Raw genomic sequence first — 21,112 nt, forward strand, 5'->3', positions numbered from 1 at the left:
TGCCCCACGGGCATGGCTTAGTTTCATTGAGTTAGACAAGGCTGTGGTCCTAGCGTGATTAGATTGACTAGTTTTCTGTGAGTATGGTTTCAGCGTGTTTGCCCTCTGATGCCCTCTTGCAACACCTACCGTCTTACTTGGGTTTCTCTTACCTTGGGTGTGGCGTATCTCTTCACGGCTGCTCCAGCAAAGCACAGCCATTGCTGCTTACCTTGGACGAGGGGTATCTCCTCACCCTAATAATAATTCTTTAGAAAGGCCTAATAACTTGTCCATACTCAGGTTTCCCCAATTGTCTCAAAGATCCTTTTTCTGTTTATTTATTTTTTGGGTTTGTTCAAATCAAAATCCAAGCCAACCCACATACTGTATCTAGTTATTATTTATCTTAAGTCTCTTTCATTTTTTAAGTCTCCTCACACAGTTCCTCCCCCCTCCACCCTACTCCCCCTAACAAGGCACGGACTTGTAGAAATTACGACATATGACCCACAGGATGCCCCACATTCTGAATTTGACCAATTGCTTCCCCAAGATATCACTTATCTTGTTTCTTTTTCGTATTTCCTATAAAATGGTTGAAAGATCTAGAGCCTTGATTAAATGCTATATTTAGGAAAGAATAAACACATAAAAGGGGTTTCCTGGTGGCTCAGTGGTAAAGAACCTGCCTACCAATGCAGGAAACTTGGGTTTAATACCTGGGTTAGGAAGATCCCCTGGACAGAGAAATGGCAACCTAGTCTACTATTCCTGCCTGGGAAATTCCATGGACAGAAGAGGCTGGTAGGCTACAGTCCATGGGGTTGTAAAAGAGTCAGACATAACTGAGCAACTGAGTACGGCATGACAAGCACATAAAAAGATGTTCAATATCATTAAACATCAGGAAGTTCAATTTAAAACAATGATTTATCACTACATACATACTGGAATAGCAGCTAAAATGAAAAGTCGTAACAAAACCAAACACTGGTGAGAACCTAGATAATTCACACATTGCTGGGTGGTAATGTAAAATGGTACAGTCACTCTGAAAAATAGCTTTACAGTTTGTTATAAAGCTAACATGCAATTACAACTCAACAGCTGTATTCTTAAGCATTTATCCCAGAGAAATGAGAACACATATTTAAAAACCTATACCCAAAATGTTTATAGCAGATTTATTCAAAATAGCCAATTGAAAATACCCAGACATTCTTTAACAGGTGAAGGTCAAATAAACTGTGGTATATCCATACTACGGAACACTGCTCAGCAACAAAGAGGAATGAGCATTAATAGAAGCTACAATCTGGCTAAACCTCTAGAAATTTTGCTGAGTGAAAAAAATCCAATCTCAAAAGGTAGCATACTGTTTGATTCTATTTATATAATGTTCTTGGAACATGCTCTATTTTAAGGCTGAAACATAATTCACATAGCATTCAATTTGTATTTCACAATTCACAACTCAGCAGGTTTTTAGTATATTCACAGTGCTGCACATCCAAAACCACTGGCTAGTTTCAGAACTTTTTAAAGATAGACTATTATTTGGAGCAGTACTGAGTTCACAGCAAAATTGAGAACAGAGTTCCCATGTACACTATTCCCACACACATGCACAGTCCCCCTCACGATCAACATTCCACACCAGCGGGGAGATTTGCTACAATCAATAAACCCACACTGACACATCATCACCCAGGGTTCAGTTTACCTTACAGTTCAGTTTGGATGTTATATATTCTACGGGTTTGAACAAATGTACAATGATATGTATCTACCATTACAGTATCATACAGAATTCCACCACCCTTAAAATCCTCTATGCTCTGCTTACTCATCCCTCACTCCTCAAAACTCCTGGCAACCACTAATCTTTACTATCTTCATTGTTTAATGTTTTTCAGAATGTCATATTGTTGAAATCATATGCCTTTTCAGATTGGCTTCTTTCACTTATTAATACACATTTAAGATTTTTCCATGTCTTTCCATGACTTGATAGCTCATTTCTTTTAGCACTGAATAATATTCTATTTTCTGGATTATTTCTTCATTCATCTACTGAAGGACATCTCGGTTGCTTACAGGTTTTGGCCAGTATAAGCAAAGCTGCCATAAACATCCACATGCAGGTTTTTGGGTAGATGTAAGCTTTTAACATTACAGAACATTTTTATCACCCCACAAAAGAAACCTCACAGCTGTTAGCAATCATCATTCCCTTTACCCCTCAACCATTAATCTATTTTCTAGCTGTGGGAATTTGCCTATTCTAGATATTTAAATGAAATCACTCAATACATGAGGCTTCTCTTGTGGCTCAGCTGGTAAAGAATCTGCCTGCAGTGTGGGAGACCTGGGTTCAATCCCTGAGTTGGGAAGATCCCTTGGAAAAGGGAAAGGCTACCCACTCCAGTATTCTAGCCTGGAGAATTCCATGGACTGTTTAGTCCATGGGGTCACAAAAAGTTGGACACAACTGAGCCACTTTCGGTCACATGCATTACATGGCCTCTTTGTGTTTGGCTTCTTTCATTTAGCGTAATGCTTCAAGGTTACCCATGCTATAGCACATATCAGTAATGCATACCTTTTTATGGTTGTATACTACTGTGCTGTATAGACACAACATATCTTATTTATCCATTCACAAACTGATGAGTATTTGGATTGTTTCCACTTATCTGGCTATCATGAATAATGCTGCAATATGAACATCTGTGTAAAAGTTTTTGTGTGGACATAGATTTTCAATTATCCTGGTCATATGCTTAGGAGTGGAACTGCTATGTAATAGAGTAACTATGTTTAACTTTTTAAGTAACTACCAAACTGCTGTGCACAGTCACTATACCATTTCACATTTCCATCCAAAATGTACAAGAGCTCCAACACTTTTTTTCCTCTTCTCCCCCAAATGTAGCACTCCTCATGGGTCTCAAGTGGTATCTCATTGTGGTTTTCATTTGCATCTCCCTAATGACTAATGATGCTGAGCAGTTTTTTGGGATATTGTTTATTTATATATATTCTTTGGAGTAATGGCTATTGAAATTCCTTCCTCATTAATTTTTTTTGTCTGTTTACTGATGAATTGAACATTGAACATTCCGTAAGTGACAAAATTATAGAAATAGAGAACATATTAGTGATTATTAGACTTAGGGATAAGATAGGGCCAGACAAGAAAGATATGGGTATGCTTATAAAAGGACATAATATGGGATCCCTGTGATCATGGAATGCTTTTGTTAGCCAAAGACTCCTGAGTGGAGAATTGGCTCCGCAGCTGACAGCAGCAGCAGTGAGGCTGGGGTGCTCTCTGCTCCTGGGTATCCGCCAACGTCGGCTCCAGCCTTCCCCAGACCCACTTCCAAGCCACAACAGCAGGGCCTTTTCCATGATCCCTGGCTGCACACTGACTGACACCCGACAGCCAGTGAAGGTTTAAATGCTCAACGAAGATTATCAGTGGGACAGCCAGGGCACCAGGCACGTCATCCAGCTACACTGAGCAGCTGAAGGGTATGTCCCTGTTAGGTAGGGCCTGATGAAACGTGGTCCACTGGAGAAGGGAATGGCAAACTACAGTATTCTTGCCTTGAGAACCCCATGAAGAGATGAAAAGGCAAAAAGATGTAACACCGAAAGATGAACCTCCCAGGTCAGTAGGTGTCCAATATACCACTGGGGAAGAGCAGAGAAATAGCTACAGAAAGAATGAAGGGGCTGAGTGAGAAATAACACCCAATTGTGGTTGTATCTGGTGATAAAAGCCAAGTCCGATGCTGTAAAGAACAATATTGCATAGGAATCTAGAATGTTAGGTTCATGAATTAAAATTGGATGTGGTCAAACAGGAGATAGCAAGAGTGAACATCGATATTTCATGAATCAGTGAACTAAAATGAACAGGAATGGGAGAATTTAATTCAGATGACTATTATATCTACTACTGTGGGCAAGACTCCCTGAGAAGGAATGGAGTAGCCCTCATAATCAACAAATGAGTCTGAAATGCAGTACTTGGGTACAATTTCAAAAATGACAGACTGATCTCTGCTCATTTTCAAGGCAAACCATTTGACATCACAGTAATTCAAGTCTATGCTGAAGAAGATGAAGTTGAATGGTTCTGAGAAGACCTACAAGACCTCCTAGAACTAACACCAAAAAAAAGATGTCCTTTTCATCATAGGGGACTGGAATACAAAAGTAAGAAGTCAAAAGATACCTGGACTAACAAGCAAGTTTGACCTTGGAGTACAAAATGAAGCAGGGCAAAGGCTAACCAAGTTTTACCAAAAGAATGCACTGGTCACAAACACTCTCTTCCAACAACACAAGAGATGACTTTACACATGGACATCACCAGATGGTACCAAAATCAGATTGATTATATTCTTTGCAGTCAAAATGGAGAAGCTCTATTCAGACAGCAAAAACAAGACCTGGAGCTGACTGTGGTTTATATAATCAGCTCCTTATTGAAAAATTCAGGCTCAAATTTAAGAAAGTAGGAAAAAATACTAGGGCATTCAAATATGATCTAAATCAAATTCCTTATGATTATACAGTGGAGGTGATGAATAGATTCAAGGGACTAGATCTGGCAGACATAGTGCTTGAAGAACTATGGACGGAGGTTCATAACATTGTACAGGAGGTGGTGACCAAAACCATCTCCAAGAAAAAGAAATGCAAGAAGGCAAAGTCTGAGGAGGCCTTACAAGTAGTTCAGAAAAGAAGAGAAGCAAAAGGCAAAGGAGAAAAGGAAAAACATTTCCAAGAGAATGTAGAGTTCCAAAGACTAGCAAGGAGAGATAAGAAAGCCTTCTTAAGTGAGTAACGGCAAAGAAAAAGAGGAAAACAACAGAATGGGAAAGACTAGAGATCTTTTTAAGAAAATTGGAAATACCAAAGGAAACTTTCATATAAAGGTAGGCACAATAAGGACAAAAATGGAAAGAACCTAACAGAAGCAGAAGAGATTAAAAAGCGGTAGCAAGAATACACATAAGAATTGCACACAAAAAGCTCTTAATGACCCAGATAACCACAATGGTGTATTCACTCACCTAGAGCCAGACATCCTGGAGAACTGGACATGGAACAATGGACTGGTTCAAAATTGGGAAAGGAGTATGTCAAGGCTGTATACTGTCACCTTGCTTATTTAATTTATATGCAGAGTAAAAACATGTGAAATGCTGGGCTGGATGAATCACAAGCTGGAACCAAGACTGACAGGAGAAATATCAACAACCTCAGACATGCAGATGATACCACTTTAATGGCAGAAAGTGCTGCTGCTGCTGCTAAGTCACTTCAGTCGTGTCCGACTCTGTGCGACCCCATAGACGGCAGCCCACCAGGCTTCCCATCCCTGGGATTCTCCAGGCAAGAACACTGGAGTGGGTTGCCATTTCCTTCTCCAATGCATGAAAGTGAAAGTGAAGTCGCTCAATCGTGTCCGACTCTTAGCGACCCCATGGACTGCAGCCTACCAGGCTCCTCCGTCCATGGGATTTTCTAGGCAAAAGTACTGGAGTGGGGTGCCATTGCCTTCTCCGGGCAGAAAGTGAAGAGGAACTAAAGGTGAAAGGTGATAAAGGTGAAAGAGGCAAGTGAAAAAGCTGGCTTAAAACTCAACATTCAAAAAAATAATATCACAGCATCCGGTCCTATCACTTCATGGCAAACATATGGGGAAAATGTGGAAACAGTGTCATTTAATTTTCTTGGGCTCCAAAATCAACACAGACAGTGACTGCAGCCAAGAAATTAAAAGACACTCTTTCTTGGAAGAAAAGCTATGACAAACCTAGATAGTGTATTAAAAAGCAGGGACATCACTTTGTCGACAAAGGTCTATATAGAGCTATACTTTTTCCAGTAGTCATATATGGATGTGAGTTGGACTACAAAGAAGGCTGAATACTGAAGAATTGATGCTTTCAAACTGTGGTGCTGGAGAAGAGTCTTGAGAGTCCCTTGGACAGCAAGGAGATCAAACCAGTCAATCCTAAAGGAAATCAACCCTGACAATTCATTGGAAGGAATGATGCTGAAGTTAAAACTCCAATACTTTGTCCACCTGATGCAAAGATCTGACTCACTGGAAAAGACCCTAATGCTGGGAAAGATTGAGGGCAAGAGGAGAAGGAGGTGCAGTTCCTGCACATCCACAAAACTGTAAAGAATGAATTTTATAGTACATGAATTTAAAAAGAAATCAACTAGCACATCCATACCATATACTACTACTTAATAATAAGGAGTAAACTACTGACACATCCAACAACTTAAATGCATCTCAGAGAGTGGAAGAAGATGGTGGAGGAGTAATCTCATCTCTCAGAAGACGAGATGGTTGGATGGCATCACTACCTCAATGGATATGAGTTTGAGCAAACTCTGGGAGATAGTGAAGGACAGGGCAGCCTGACATGATGCAGTTCATGGTAGTCAAGGAGTCGGACAGGACTTGGCAACTGAACAATGATGACGACACGTTATGAACTGTATAGAACTAAACCCACACACACAAAGTAAAACTTGGGAAATCTGAACGAGACTAGCATACAGTATCATTGTTGATATCTTGCTTGTCATATTGTATTATACTTTTCCAAGATGTACCACTGGGAGAAACTGGGTACAGGATACATATGATCTTTCTATATTATTTCTTATAACTGCATATGAATCTTTAATTATCTATATGAATATATAAATCTATCATCTCAATAAAAATTTCAATGAACAAAAAGCAACAACAAATACTGGTGAGGACACAAAGCAAATGGAATTCTTATACATTACTTAAGGACAAACAAAGTAGAGCAGTAACTCTGGGAAACGATTTGGCAGTTCCTTATAAAATGAAACTAACATATACCATTTGATCCAACCATCCTACTCTCAGGTATCTATCCAAGAGAAATGAAAATTTATGTTCATACAAAATTTATATTCAGTTTTATTCATATTAGCCCAAAGCGGGAAACAACTCAAACAACTTTAACCTGTGAATGGACAAACAAACTGTGGTACATCCATATAACACAATACTATTAGAGGCTTATATGGGTCAGTTGCTCAGTCATTTCCAATTCTTTACGACCCCATGGACTGTAGCCCACCAGGCTCCTCTGTCCATTGGGTTCTCCAGGTAAAAATACTGGAGTGGGTTGCCACTTGTACTCCAGAGGATCTCCCTGACCCAGGGATCAAACCCACATTTCTTGCATCTCCTTCACTAGCAGGTGAATTCTTTACCACTGTGTCACTTGGGAAGCCAGAACACGATTATACCATTCACCAATTAAAATGAGTGATTCATGAAACAACACAAAATCTTAAATTTGTTTGGCTAAGTGAAAGAAGTCAGACCCAAAAAGTGACATATTACATAATTGCATTTATATGTTAGTATGGAAAAGATAAATCTATTGGACAAAAAAGAAATCAATGGTTTCCAGAGACTGGGTGGGTGTGAGTGGTTGACTACAAAGGGGAAGCATGGGGACTGGGTGGGTGTGAGTGGTTGACTACAAAGGGGAAGCATGAAGGAAAGGAATGGAAAGGAATGCTTTGTATGACATTGTAATGGTGGAACCAGTAATTATCCATTTGCCAAAATCCACAGAACTGCACATCTACAGAACTGTACAGAATGAATTTTATAATATGCAAATTTTAAAAGAAATCAACTAGCACATCCATACCATATACCACTACTTAATAATGAGTAAACTACTGACACATCCAACAACTTAAATGAATCTCAGAGAGCAGAAGAAGATGGCAGGAGGAGTAAGACAGGGAGATTGCCAGCCTCCCCAGAGATACATCAAAAACTCATTGAGATCGGGAACAACTACAAAACAACCTCTTGACCCGAGGCCTCTGGGGGGAAGGGGGCAAGCTAACTTCCCTGGAATGAGGTAGGACAGAGAACAAAGACATAAAAACGGAAGAGATGGAGAACTTCAAGATGGGAGCTTGTGTCCCCAGGAAGGGAGGGGTCGTGAAGGAGGAAGAGTTTCCATGCACTGGGAAGCTCCCTCACAGGCTGGACCAAGGGGGAACTGCAGAATCTTGGAGAGCTGGGCAAAGTGGGGGACCTAGAGGGCAGAATTCAGAGAAGCTGCATTTCTCAGCCCATAAGCAGCTCACAGACCCTGGCCCCGACCAGACGACAGACTCAGGGAACCAAGAAGTTCACAGAAGTCCTGCGGCACATAACGTGGGTCCAAGGTGCCAAGAGAAGTGCACACAAACCTCGAGGTGCAGAGGGTTGGCCCAGGGTGCCGACAGAAAGGCTCACAAGTCCCGAGGTGCAGAGGGCGGGCTCAGGGTGTGGAAAGAAACCCACACAAGTCTCTGCGATGCAGAACGCAGGTTTGGAGAGCTGAGAAAAACGCCATGCAAGCCCCTGCCTAGCAAGCATCAGCCTGCAGTGCAGGGCAGGACCAGGGTACAGAAGCTTCAGCAAAAATTAAAGGGACAAGTAGGGGCCTGGCAGCAGTGAGGATATGCTGAGGGCCACTTCGACATGGCTGCAGAAACAGACATGTCTAACACTGCCAAAGCCAGGAGGGCTGTCCAACGTCATACTGAATCCACAGACGCCCCAAAACCAACTACTAGACACTCTGCTGCCCTGCAGAGAGATGAGATCCAGCTCCATCAACCAGAACACAGGCACAAGTCCCCCTAACCAGGAAACCACCACAGGACACTAATTCAACCCCATCCACAGGGGCACACTCCACAACTAAGAACTATGAACTTGAGAATTTTCTTTTTTTTTTTTTGTCCTTTAAAGTCACATTGTTTATTTCTCCTACATATTTCTATCTTTATGTTAGCCTTTTGCGGTGCTGTGGAATTTTTCTCTTGTTAAAAAAATTTTTTAAGATTTTTTTCCTTCTTTTGTGATTTTTTTTTACTTTGTCTTAGTTCTGTTTTTCTTATTGTTCTTTACCTGCTGTAGCTATTCCTGAATATATATAAATCTTTTTCACATACGTCTATTTATCTTTGCTTTTCTGTTTTTTAACTTCCTCTTCCATCCATTCCTTTTCTCTTTCTCTTTTTTTCCTTCAGTCTTTCTTTTTTCACCATGTAAGTTAAATTGTTGTATTCTCTTTGCTACATTCCCCAGTTGGCACTCTGCTCAGGCTCCAGTTTTCTGGACTGAGTGTTAGTGAGCTCTACTTTTAATTGGCTGATATCACTTTTGGTTTCCTTTGTTCACAAAGTCAATCTCCTGTACTCTCTTTTCTTTAGAATACTTTGGCTATTTATCTCTGTGTGTGTAAGAGTGTGTAAATGCTCCATTATTTTTGTAATTACATGTCTGATATTGTACTGACCATCTATCTTTCATTTCATGTCATGTTTTGCTTTTTATTTTGGTGTGTTTGCTTTAACCCCTTTTAATACTATGACAAAAAACGTAGGGATCCCCTGTAAGATCACATCTGAACCATTGAGGTGAGAGCACTGGGTCCAGACTGCCAGAGAACTCCTAACCCCAAGGGTATTAATTACTGAGCACTTCAACACCTGGACACAAAGTCTGGTATCACGTAGCTGTTGGCAGCATCCTCTGCAGGACACTTTACCCACACAACAAGCAAGACAAAAACACGAAAACAATCACCAGCATACAGAGTCCCACAGACACTCCGAAATATACCTCATACAGCCCTGCCCATCTAAGGAAAAAAAACTCACCTCCTCCCACTAGAACACGGGTACAAATAACGTCTAAAAAGAAGTCCACACAAACCACTGAAGCAACCTTTCCCTCTGAGGGCAAAAACCAAGGGCAGAAGGAATATAACCCTAAAAGGAGAAAGGGAAAGGAGACCTCAAACTGAGTAAGTTAGAAAGTAAACAAATAAATAAAAAGAGAAATATAGCACAAATGAAGGAACAAGGTAGAAACTCACAAGACCAAATAAACGAAGAGGAAATAAGCAAACTACCTGAAAAAGAATTCAGAATAATGAGAGTAAAGATGTTCCAAGCTTTGAAAGTAGAATGAAGAAAATAAAAGAAACCATCAACACAATTAATACAATTACCAAGTACATAGAAGAAATAAAGAATAAGTAAAGAGAGATGAATAGCACAATTATTGAAATTAAAAATACTCTAGAAGGAATCAATAGTACAATAACTGAGGCAGAAGAACAGATAAGTGAGCTGTAAAAGAGAATGGTGGAAATACTGCTGAAGAATAGAATAAAGGACAAGGAACAAAAAGAAACTGAGGATAGACTCAAGAGACCTTTGGGACAATATTAAACACACCAACATTTGAGTTATACGGGTCCCAGAAGAAGACAAAGAGAAAGGAACTGAGAACATTTTTGAAGAGATTATGGGTGAAAACTTCCCCACCATGGGAAAGGAAACAGTCAATCAAGTCCAAGATGTGCAGAGTCCTTTAACAGAATAAACCTAAGGAGAGACATATTGAGACACATACTAATCAAGCTAACAGAGATTAAACACAAAGAAAGAATTTTAAAAGCAGCAAAGGAAAGAAACAAGTAACATACAATGGAAAACCCATACAATTAACAGGAGATCTTTTAGCAGAAACTCTGCAGGCCAGAAGGGAACAGCAGGATATATTTAAAGTACTGCAAGAAAAAAGATCTACAACCAAGATATTCTACCCAGCAAGGATCTCACTCAAAATGGATGGAGAAACCTAAAGCTTCACAGACAAGCAAAAATTAAGAATTTAGTACCACCAACCAGCTTTACAACAAATAGTAAAGGGACTTATATAGGCAGCAAACACAAGAGAAAGGAAAGACCTACAAAAACAAACCCAAAACAATTAAGAAATGCCAACAGGAACATATATATGAATAATTACTTTAAACGTAAACAGATTAAATGCACCAACCAAAAGATACAGACTGGTTGAATGGATATAAAAACAAGACCCATATATTTGCTGCCTACAAGAGACCCACTTCAGACCTACAGACACACACAGACTGAAAGTAAAAGGATGGAAAAAGATATTCCATGCAAACGGAAATCAAAAAGAAGCTGGAGTGGCAATTCTTATTTCAGACGAAGTAGACTTTAAAATAAAGAATATTATGAGCAATAAAGAAGGATACTACATAATGATCAAGGGATCAATCCAAGAAGAAGACATAACAATTTTAAATATTTATGCATCCAACAGGAGCACCTCAATATAAGGCAAATACTAACAAACATACGAGGGGAAATCAACAGTAACACAATAACAGTAGGGTACTTTAACACCCACTTTCACCAATAGACAGAGCATCAAAACAGAAAATCAATAAGGAAATACAAACCTTAAATGAAATATTAGACCAAATGGACCTAATTGCTATCTTCAGGACTTTCCATCCAAATGCAGAAGAATACATTTTCTTCTCAAATGCACATGGAACATTCTCTAGGACAGACCACATCTTGAGCCACAAATCAAGCAGCAGTAAATTTAAGAAAATTGAAATCATATTAAGCATCTTCTCTGATCATAATGGTATGAGACTAGATATCAACTACAGGGGGGAAAAAAAACTGCAAAAAACACAAACACATGAAGATTAAACAATACACTACTAAATAACAAAGAGGTTAACCAAAAATAAGAAGAGAAATCAAAAGATTCCTAGAAACAAATGACACGGAAAACAGGATGGCCCAAAACCTATGGGATACAGCAAAAGCAGTTCTAAGAGGGAAGTTTATAGCAATACAATCCTATCTCAAGAAACAAGAAAAACATCAAATAGATTACTCTACATCTAAAGCAGCTGGAAAAAGAAGAAAGAAAAACCCAAAGTTGCAAAAGGAAACAAATCATAAAGATCAGAGCAGAAATAAATGAAAAAGAAATGAAGGAAACGATAGTAAAGATTAATAAAACTAAAAGCTGGTTCTTTGAGAAGATAAACAAAATTGACAAACCATTAGCCAGACCTATCAAGAAAAAAGGGGAGAAAAATCAACAAGATTAGAAATGAAAAAGGAGAGGTTACAACAGACAACACAGAAATATAATGGATCGTAAGAGAGTACTATGAGCAACTGTATGTTAATAAAATGGGACAACCTAGAGGAAATGGAGAGATTCTTAAACATGTTCAAGCTTCCAAGACTGAACCAGGAGGAAACAGAAATTATGAAGAAGCCAATTACAAACACTGAAATTGAAACTGTGATTAAAAATCTCCCAAAAAACAAAAGCCCAGGGCCAGACAGGGGAATTCTATCAAACATTTAGACGACAGCTAATGTTTTTTTTTTTGAAACTCTTCCCAAAAATTGCAGAGGAAGGAATACTTCCAAACTCATTCTACGAGGCCACAATCACTGATACAAAAACCAAACAAAGATATCATGAAAAAAGAAAAGTACAGGCCAATATCACTGATGAATATAGATGCAAAAATCCTCATCAAAATTCTAGCAAAAAGAATTTAACAACACATTAAAAAGATTATAGACCATGATCAAGTCAGGTTTATCCCAGGTATGCAAGGATTCTTCAATATATGCATTATTGCATATATGTTATGTTTAACATATTAAACATATTTACAAATTAACAAATTAAAAGATAAAAACCATATGATAACCTCCAGCAGAAAAACCTTTTGACAAAATTCAGCACCCATTTATGATAAAAACTCTTCAAAAAATGGACATAGAAGGAATCTACCTTAGCCTAATAAAGGCCATATACAACAAACCCAGAGCAAACATTATTCTCAATGGGAAGAAACTGAAAGCATTCCTTCTGAGATCAGGAACAAGACAAAGATGCCCACTCTTGCCACAATTATTCAACAGTTTTGGAAGTCCTAGCCACAGCAATCTGAGACAAGAAAGAAATAAAAGGAATCCAGATTGGAAAGGAAGAAGTAAAACTCTATTTGCATGACATGATACTGTATGTAGAAAACCCTAAAGATACTACCAGAAAATTACTGGAACTAATCAGTGAATTTAGTAAAGTCGCAGGATACAAAATCAATACACAGAAATCACTTGCATTCCTATATACTAACAACTGAAAAATCAGAAAGAGAAATTACGGAATCAATCCCATTTACAATTGCAACTAAAAAAAATCCACAAACAAGTGCTGGAGAGGGTGTGGAGAAAATGGAACCCTCCTACACTGCTGTTGGGAATGTAAACTGATACAGCCACTATGGAAGACAGTCTGGAGATCCCTTAAAAAACTAGGGGTAAAACCACCATAGGGCTTCCCTGATAGCTCAGTTGGTAAAGAATCCACCTACAATGCAGGAGACCCCAGTTCAATTCCTGGGTCGGGAAGATCTGCTGGAGAAGGGACAAGCTACCCACTTCAGTATTCTTGGGCTTCCCTTGTGGCTCAGCTGGTAAAGAATCCACCTGCAATGTGGGAGACATGGGTTTGATCCCTGGGTTGGGAAGATCCCCTGGAGAAGGGAAAGGCTACCCACTCGAGTATTCTGGCTTGGAAAATTCCATAGACTGTATATGTACAGTCCATGAGGTCACAGAGAGTCAGACACAACTGAGCGACTTTCACTTTTCACTTTTCAAAAACCACCATATGTACCAGCAATATCATTTCTAGGCATATACCCTGAAGAAACCAAAACTGAAAAAGAGACATATTCCCCAATGTTCATTGCAGTACTATTTACAATAAACAAAACACAGAATCAACCTAGACGTCTACTGACAGATGAATGGATAAAGAAGCTGTGATACGTATATACAATGGAATATTACTCAGCCATCAAAAGGAACACATTTGAGTCAATTCTAATGAGGTAGACAAACCTAGAGCCTATTATACAGAGCGAAGTAAGTCAAAAAGAGAAATACAAATATCATATACTGACACATACATATGGAATCTAGAAAGATGGTACTGATGAATTTATTTGCAGGACAGCAATGGAGAAACCAACATAGAGAATAGACCTATGGACACGGGGGAAGGGAAGAAGGGAGAGTATGGAGAGAGTAACATGGAAACTTACAAAACCATCTGTAAAATGGATATCCAACAGGAATTTGCTATATGACTCAGGGAACTCCAACAGGGGCTCTGTGACAATCTAGAAGAGAGGGATGCGGAGGGAAATGGGAGGAGGTTCAGGAAGGGGGCATGGGTATACCTATAGCTGATTCTTGTTGATGTTTGACAGAAAACAACAAAATTCTGTAAAGCAATTATCCTTCAATTAAAACATAGTGTCCCCCCCCAAAAAAGCAGCAGCAGCTATGGCACATATGTATCATGGAATATTACTCAGCCATAAAAGAAACACATTTGAGTCAGTTCTAATGAGGTGGATGAACCTAGAACCTATTATGCAGAGTAAAGTAATGTAAGTAAGAAAGAGAAAAATATCATATATTAACACATATATATGGAATCTAGAAGGATGGTATTGATCAATCTGTTCGCACAGCAGCACTGGAGACTGCTTACATAGAGAACACTGGAGATGCAGATATAGAGAACATACTTAAGGATAAGGGTGAGGTAGAAGAGGGAGAGGGTTAGATAAATGGAGAGAGCAACATGGATTCATATATACTAACACATGTAAATAGGTAGCCAACAGGAATTTGCTGTATGACTCGGGGAACTCAAACTGGGGCCCTGTAATAACCTAGAGGGATGGGAATGGGCGGGAAACGGGAGGGAGACTCAAGACGGAAGGGACATACACCAATGATTACTAGTATGACAAATCAAACCAATACTGTAAACCAATCATCAAAAATAAATATTTAAAAAAATGAATCTCAAGAGCATGATGTGCAATAAAAACAGCCTATTCAAAAGTGACAGACATATGATTCCATATATATATGTAATCACACACTACTGTTTACACAACATTTTTTTAATAACATTCTTGAAATAACAAAATTATAAAGATGGAAAACAAATTAGTGATTGCTGGCATAGTGGGGATTGAAGGAAGAGTATGACTATAATGGGGGATCATGAATGAGGTCGTGGTGGGGATGGAATAGCTCTGTTTCTTGAATGAGGTAATGGTTGCATAAACGTACACCTTTGATAAAATGACACAGAAGTACATAAGCATAATGCAGCAATATCACTTTCCAGGATTTGATATTGTAGTACAGTTATAAAAGATGTAATCAATGAAAGAAACTGTTCAGGGGCCAGTGGACAGTACTCCATACTATCTTTGCCCCTTCCCAAGGATTTATAACTAGTTCAACATTTAAAGAAATATATATATATGAATCAGATGTGGGGAGAACAATGAATGTTGACTATAACAAATTAATTGTATTAAAAAATAATCACAAAATAAATAAAAATTAATCAAATAACCACAATGAAGTAGACAGGCAGTAGTGGACCAAAATAACTGTAAAAAAGTGTTTGACAAAGCAAAAGACACAAAGAACTGTACCCAAATCTATAATATAGTAAGTAAATTTGTTGTTCACAAGGGTGCAGATTACCAATTCTGAAACTATCTGTATTCTGGAGTTGAAAGGATAAGTAAATATATTACAGATAATGAGAGCCAGATTTCTTTTTGTTGGGAGAATGCAATTACAAATAAATAACAAAAGGGGAAAGACAAAAGTGAGCCCTGGAGAGGCAGACTGGAGTCAGCAGTACCAACAGACTCATGGCTTGTTTTATTAATAAATATGTGCAGATAGACACAGACGTAAATGTAAACACAGATGTGTGTGTGTGGTTATTTTCTAGTTCTTTCCCCTTAGAGTGTTACACTAATAATGAGCACATCTATCATTCAGACCTTGGTTTCTAAATATCATTCTCCAATGAAAAGAACCAAGTCTCCTTAGAGAACTGGCTGATTCCAAGGCAAGGAAAGAATAAGCTGAGTCTGGAACACGTTCTGGTGCCAGAAAGCAAGTAAACTTCATGTGTAGAGAAGGGTCATGTGGCAGGGAATGTCAGCAACCTCTGGAAGATGAAAACTTCAGTCTTACAACTACAAGAACACGAACTCTGCTGAGTAAGTGAGCTGAGAAGAGGCCCCAAGTTCCATATGAGAATGCATCCCAGGCAACACCTCGATTTTAGCCTTGTGAGACCAAGCAGACAATCCAGCTACACCACGTCTGGACTTCTGACCAACAAGAATTGTGAGGTAACAAATGGGTGTTGTTTCAAGCTGCGAAATTTGTGGCAACTTGACACACAGCAACAGAAACACTAATGTAACAACAACAAAAAAAACTATAGTATTCAAAATAGTCAAGGTCAGGAAAGGCAAGAAAAAGGGAGGAATTCTCATAGAATGGAGGAGACTAAGACTGGTGGAGACTAAAGAGACCTGACAACTAAATGAAACTTGTGATCTTGGAACACAAAAAAGATGTCAGTGGAAAAACTGATGAAATCTGAATAAATCTCACAATTCAGTTAACAGTATTGTGCCAAGGCTAATTTCTTCATTTTGATAATTGTTCTATGATTATGTTAGACATTAACATAAAGGGAACTCAGGTTAAGGGGATACAGGATTTTTTCATACTATTGTTGCAACTATTCCATAAGCCTAACTTTATCTCCGAAAGTTAAAAATACACCTATTTCCAAGTTATGTCTGCTGAAAAGACCTGGAACCAATATAATAATAAGCATATCTAACATTCAGAATAATAAGCATATCTAAACCCAACTTGTCTCTAAATATTATTTCCACTAAAAAACAATAGAATTCCTTAGTACAATGGTCAATTCCAGGTATAAATAAAGAAATTTATAAGATGAGCCTTGTATTAGTTTTCCAGAGAAACAGAAACAATATAATAGGGAATCAGCTCAAGCAGTTTTGGAAATGGGCAAGTCCCAAGACCTGCAGGGTGAGTTGGAAAGCTGGATGAGGACAGCCAGTTAGTTTAGTTCTAGTCTAAGTTCAAAGGCCGGAGAGCCAGTGGTGTAGCTCCTGTCAGAAGGATTTTAGGCTTGAGACTTGAGCTGATATTTCAGTCCAAGTGTGAAGACAGGAAAAATGTTAATGATCCAGCTGGAAGGCAATCAGAGAGGAGCAATTTCCTCTCACTTGGCTTTTTTGTTCTGATAGGCCTTCAGTGATTGGATGAAGCTCACCCACACTAGGGGGGAAATCTGCTTTACCCAATTTACTAATTTAAACGTTAAGCACATCTAAAAACACACAAAATAATGTTTGACCAAATATCTGGGCACTCCATGGCCCAGTCCAGTTGACACATAAAATTAACCAACCCTAGTACTCCTGCCTGGAAAATCTCATGGACAGAGGAGCCTGGAAGGCTGCAGTCCATGGGGTCACTGAGGGTCGGACCGACTGAGGGACTTCACTTTCACTTTTTACTTTCATGCATTGGAGAAGGAAATGGCAACCCACTCCAGTGTTCTTGCCTGGAGAATCCCAGGGACGGGGGAGCCTGGTGGGCTGCCGTCTATGGCGTCTGGAAGAGTCGGACACGACTGAGCGACTTCACTTTCACTTTTCACTTTCATGCATTGGAGAAGGAAATGGCAACCCACTCCAGTGTTCTTGCCTGGAGAATCCCAGGGACGGGGGAGCCTGGTGGGCTGTCGTCTATGGGGTCACACAGAGTCGGACACGACTGAAGTGACTTAGCAGCAGCAGCAGCAGGCTGTAACATTTTGTTCTGACAAAAAGCAAGGAAGCTACCACAGATAAGGAAGTCTTGTCAAAAGGACACAGAGCAACAAAAAGGCATCTACTGGCCAAAGGTAGAACAATTTGAGCATGAAAATGAATAATAAATACAATTAATTCAAGTATATGAAGACCCATGAGTCCACAGAGATAATTTTAAAAAGAGAAAAAGTCCAAAGCTAAAGAAAACAAAATTTTAAAAAACAACACAGGCATACACCAATGGAAGTAACTAGGAACCAATTCTTACTCTGATAATTAACTATTGATCTCCCTTTCAAGTAAAAATTGTATTTTAGTGTACTAAATTACCCTTTGTTGTTGTTTTTAAACAACGAAATTTAAAAATCAGTGTTTCGCAACCCCTAATAAAGGAAAAAGATTAATTGATGAAACCACAGATTCAAGTTCCTCTCTTTACAACAGAGGAACCAGGTTGTCTCTCTAAATCCACTGATCAACATTAGCACCAGCTAGTGGATTACAGTATCAAGGATAGCACCACCATGGAGTGATTGCCAAAAAGTTGTACATAAATCTATTATGAGATAGTTGATATGAGTTTGAGCAAGCTCCACGAGTTGGTGATGGACAGGGAAGCCTGGTGTGCTACAGTCCATGGGGTTGCAAAGAGTCGGACATGACTGAGCAACTGAACTGAAATCTAATCATGCCTTTAGGGCTAACTTTCATTTAAAGGAAATATAAGAGATAGAGGAACAAAGTAAAGGAACTACTGAGAAAGCAAACAAATAAATACAGAAAGTGGGATATCCTATTAAACAACTGACCAAGCAAGTTAAACACATGTTAAAAACAAGTTAAGAACATGAAGTTAAAGAAATAAAGTACAAGGGAAGGGCTGTTTTTGAACCTTGTTTGGATCTTGACTGAATTGTAAAATCTGTCTTTTAACACAATCACAGAAATTTGACTATGGAATGGTATTAAATGATGCCTAGAATTTATTTATTGATAATTTTATTAGGTAAGATAGTGGCACTTTGCTGCTATGTTTAAAAAAATCCATATTTTATAAGATGTATACTGAAGTATGCAAGAGAGACTTGATACAATACCTGGGATTTTCTTAAAAACTAAAGAAAAAATAAGAATAAAAAGAACGGGAGAAAAAAATCTAATCCCTAAGAATATTCTTGCCCAGGGTTAAAAAGTCATGTCTAAGAGTCTGAAATTTGAAACTCAGAAGGAGGAATACCACTTTTAAAAGTTGTTTTTGCCATTCCCTATATCTTGAGAAACCTATATGCAGGTCAGGAAGCAACAGTTAGAACTGGACATGGAACAACAGACTGGTTCCAAATAGGAAAAGGGGTACATCAAGGCTGTATATTGTCACCCTGCTTATTTAACTTCTATGCAGAGTACATCATGAGAAATGCTGGACTGGAAGAAGCACAAGCTGGAATCAAGATTGCCGGGAGAAATGTCAATAACCTCAGACATGCAGATGAGACCACCCTTATGGCAGAAAGTGAAGAGGAACTCAAAAGCCTCTTGATGAAAGTGAAAGAGAAGAGTGAAAAAGATGGCTTAAAGCTCAACATGAAAACTAAGATCATGGCATCTGGTCCCATCACTTCATGGGAAATAGTTAGGGAAACAGTGGAAACAGTGTCAGACTTTATATTTTTGGGCTCCAAAATCACTGCAGATGGTGATTGCAGCCATGAAATTAAAAGACGCTTACTCCTTGGAAGGAAAGTTATGACCAACCTAGATAGCATATTCAAAAGCAGAGACATTACTTTCCCAACAAAGGTCCGTCTAGTCAACATCTGTTTTTCCAGTGGTCATGTATGGATGTGAGAGTTGGACTGTGAAGAAAGCTGAGCGCCAAAGAATTGATGCTTTTGAATTGTGGTGTTGGATAAGACTCTTGAGAGTCCCTTGGACTGCAAGGAGATCCAACCAGTCCATTCTGAAGGAGATCAGCTCTGGGATTTCTTTGGAAGGAATGATGCTAAAGCTGAAACTCCAGTACTTTGGCCACCTCATGCAAAGAGTTGACTCATTGGAAAAGACTCTGATGCTGGGAGGGATTGGGGGCAGGAGAAGGGGACGACAAAGGATGAGATGGCTGGGTGGCATCACCGACTCGATGGACGTGAGTTTGAGTGAACTCCGGGAGTTGGTGATGAACAGGGAGGCCTGGCATGCTGCAATTCATGGAGTCGAAAAGAGCTGGACACAACTGAGCGACTGAACTGAACTGATATCTTACAAAAATGTTGACCATACAGCAGACACTAAAAGAATACATAAATATCAGATACCTTTTTCACATTTATAAGAACTCCTTTATTTTCTTGTTGGTTTCCCTTTTTCTACCTCCCTCATCTTCTAAAATATTCAGAAAAATCCACTCAAAAGCTATCTCCAAACTTTAGTAGTTACATACTTATGTATTACACCATAATTCTTTCTTTTTTTGGGGGGGAAGCATTTTTTGGCATCCTAGTTCCCCAACCAGGGATCAAATCCATGTAGTTCCAGACAAAGTAAATTCATAGCTAATATATGTGTTCATTTTCTACCACTTAAAATACATGTTTAATATCTGTAAATTCAAAACAGGTGTTCTTAAATTTTTGTCTTTAGAATTTTATGGAAGGCAAAGAACTAGACTTAAACCATGGAAGTCAGTAATTAGAGATTTCATATTTAAAAGGAAAAAAAAAAAATCCTGAGTGCTTACTCTTCCAGGCACTATTCTAAGAGCTTTGCCTATGTTAATTATTAAAACAGTACTAACTGATTATTTAAACAATCCTATGACATAGGTACTATTATTATTCTTATTTTCTCAATGAGGCAGACAAAGTAAAAGCAACTTACTCAAGGTTCCATAGCTAACATATCCAGTACCAGGACTCAAAGGCACCAGTCTAGCTCCAAAACCTCAGCTTTTTACCACTACACTGGGCTGACTCACAGGGAGGCATCCTTTGCCTGATGCTTATCCTATCTGCTCCATTCCAGTATTAACAGTTGGCTTTCATTGTTTCCAAAGAGAAAATGAAGAGAAAAATGATGTGAAAATGAATAGTAAAACTTACCTTTTGAATGGCCTCTTCCATATCCAGCTCAAATTGTTCATCCTGTAATAATCTGAGGAACCTTTTGCGCTCAGCCCGGTCATCATTCTCGTTCTGCACCATTTGGTCCCTGGTTTGATTCTGTAGCCTTTGTAGTGCCTCGACATGCAATTTTTTGCAATAGTTTATATCTACTAATTTCTGATGCCTTTCACTGAAGCTCAAAGTTCTCCTTATGGAAGCCTAAAATGGAGAAGGGAAAACAAAACAAAAAAAAGCATACTTTGGTATTCCAGGATCTAATTTGTAAAAATACATTGATGTAGCCCC

The 21,112-nt window shown here is 38.8% G+C and overlaps 1 protein-coding gene across 9 annotated transcripts in view; it reads right to left on the bottom strand.

Annotated features, from left to right (window-relative positions):
* The window catches only part of MNS1 (meiosis specific nuclear structural 1), a 132,683-nt gene that overhangs the window by 63,119 nt on the left and 48,452 nt on the right, over positions 1-21,112 (bottom strand). For all 9 annotated transcript variants that reach the window (XM_086321113.1, XM_086321119.1, XM_086321112.1 and 6 more), the window contains one exon: positions 20,804-21,025. In XM_086321113.1, the coding sequence (XP_086177239.1) occupies positions 20,804-20,905 (102 nt within the window). In that variant the 5' untranslated portion in view covers positions 20,906-21,025. The remainder of the gene's footprint in view (positions 1-20,803; positions 21,026-21,112) is intronic.

The sequence above is a fragment of the Bos grunniens genome, chromosome 10 (assembly GCF_055505025.1).
Source record: "Bos grunniens cultivar Pamir isolate PY7600 chromosome 10, Bosgru_T2T1.0, whole genome shotgun sequence".
In the NCBI taxonomy this organism is placed as follows: domain Eukaryota; kingdom Metazoa; phylum Chordata; class Mammalia; order Artiodactyla; family Bovidae; genus Bos; species Bos grunniens.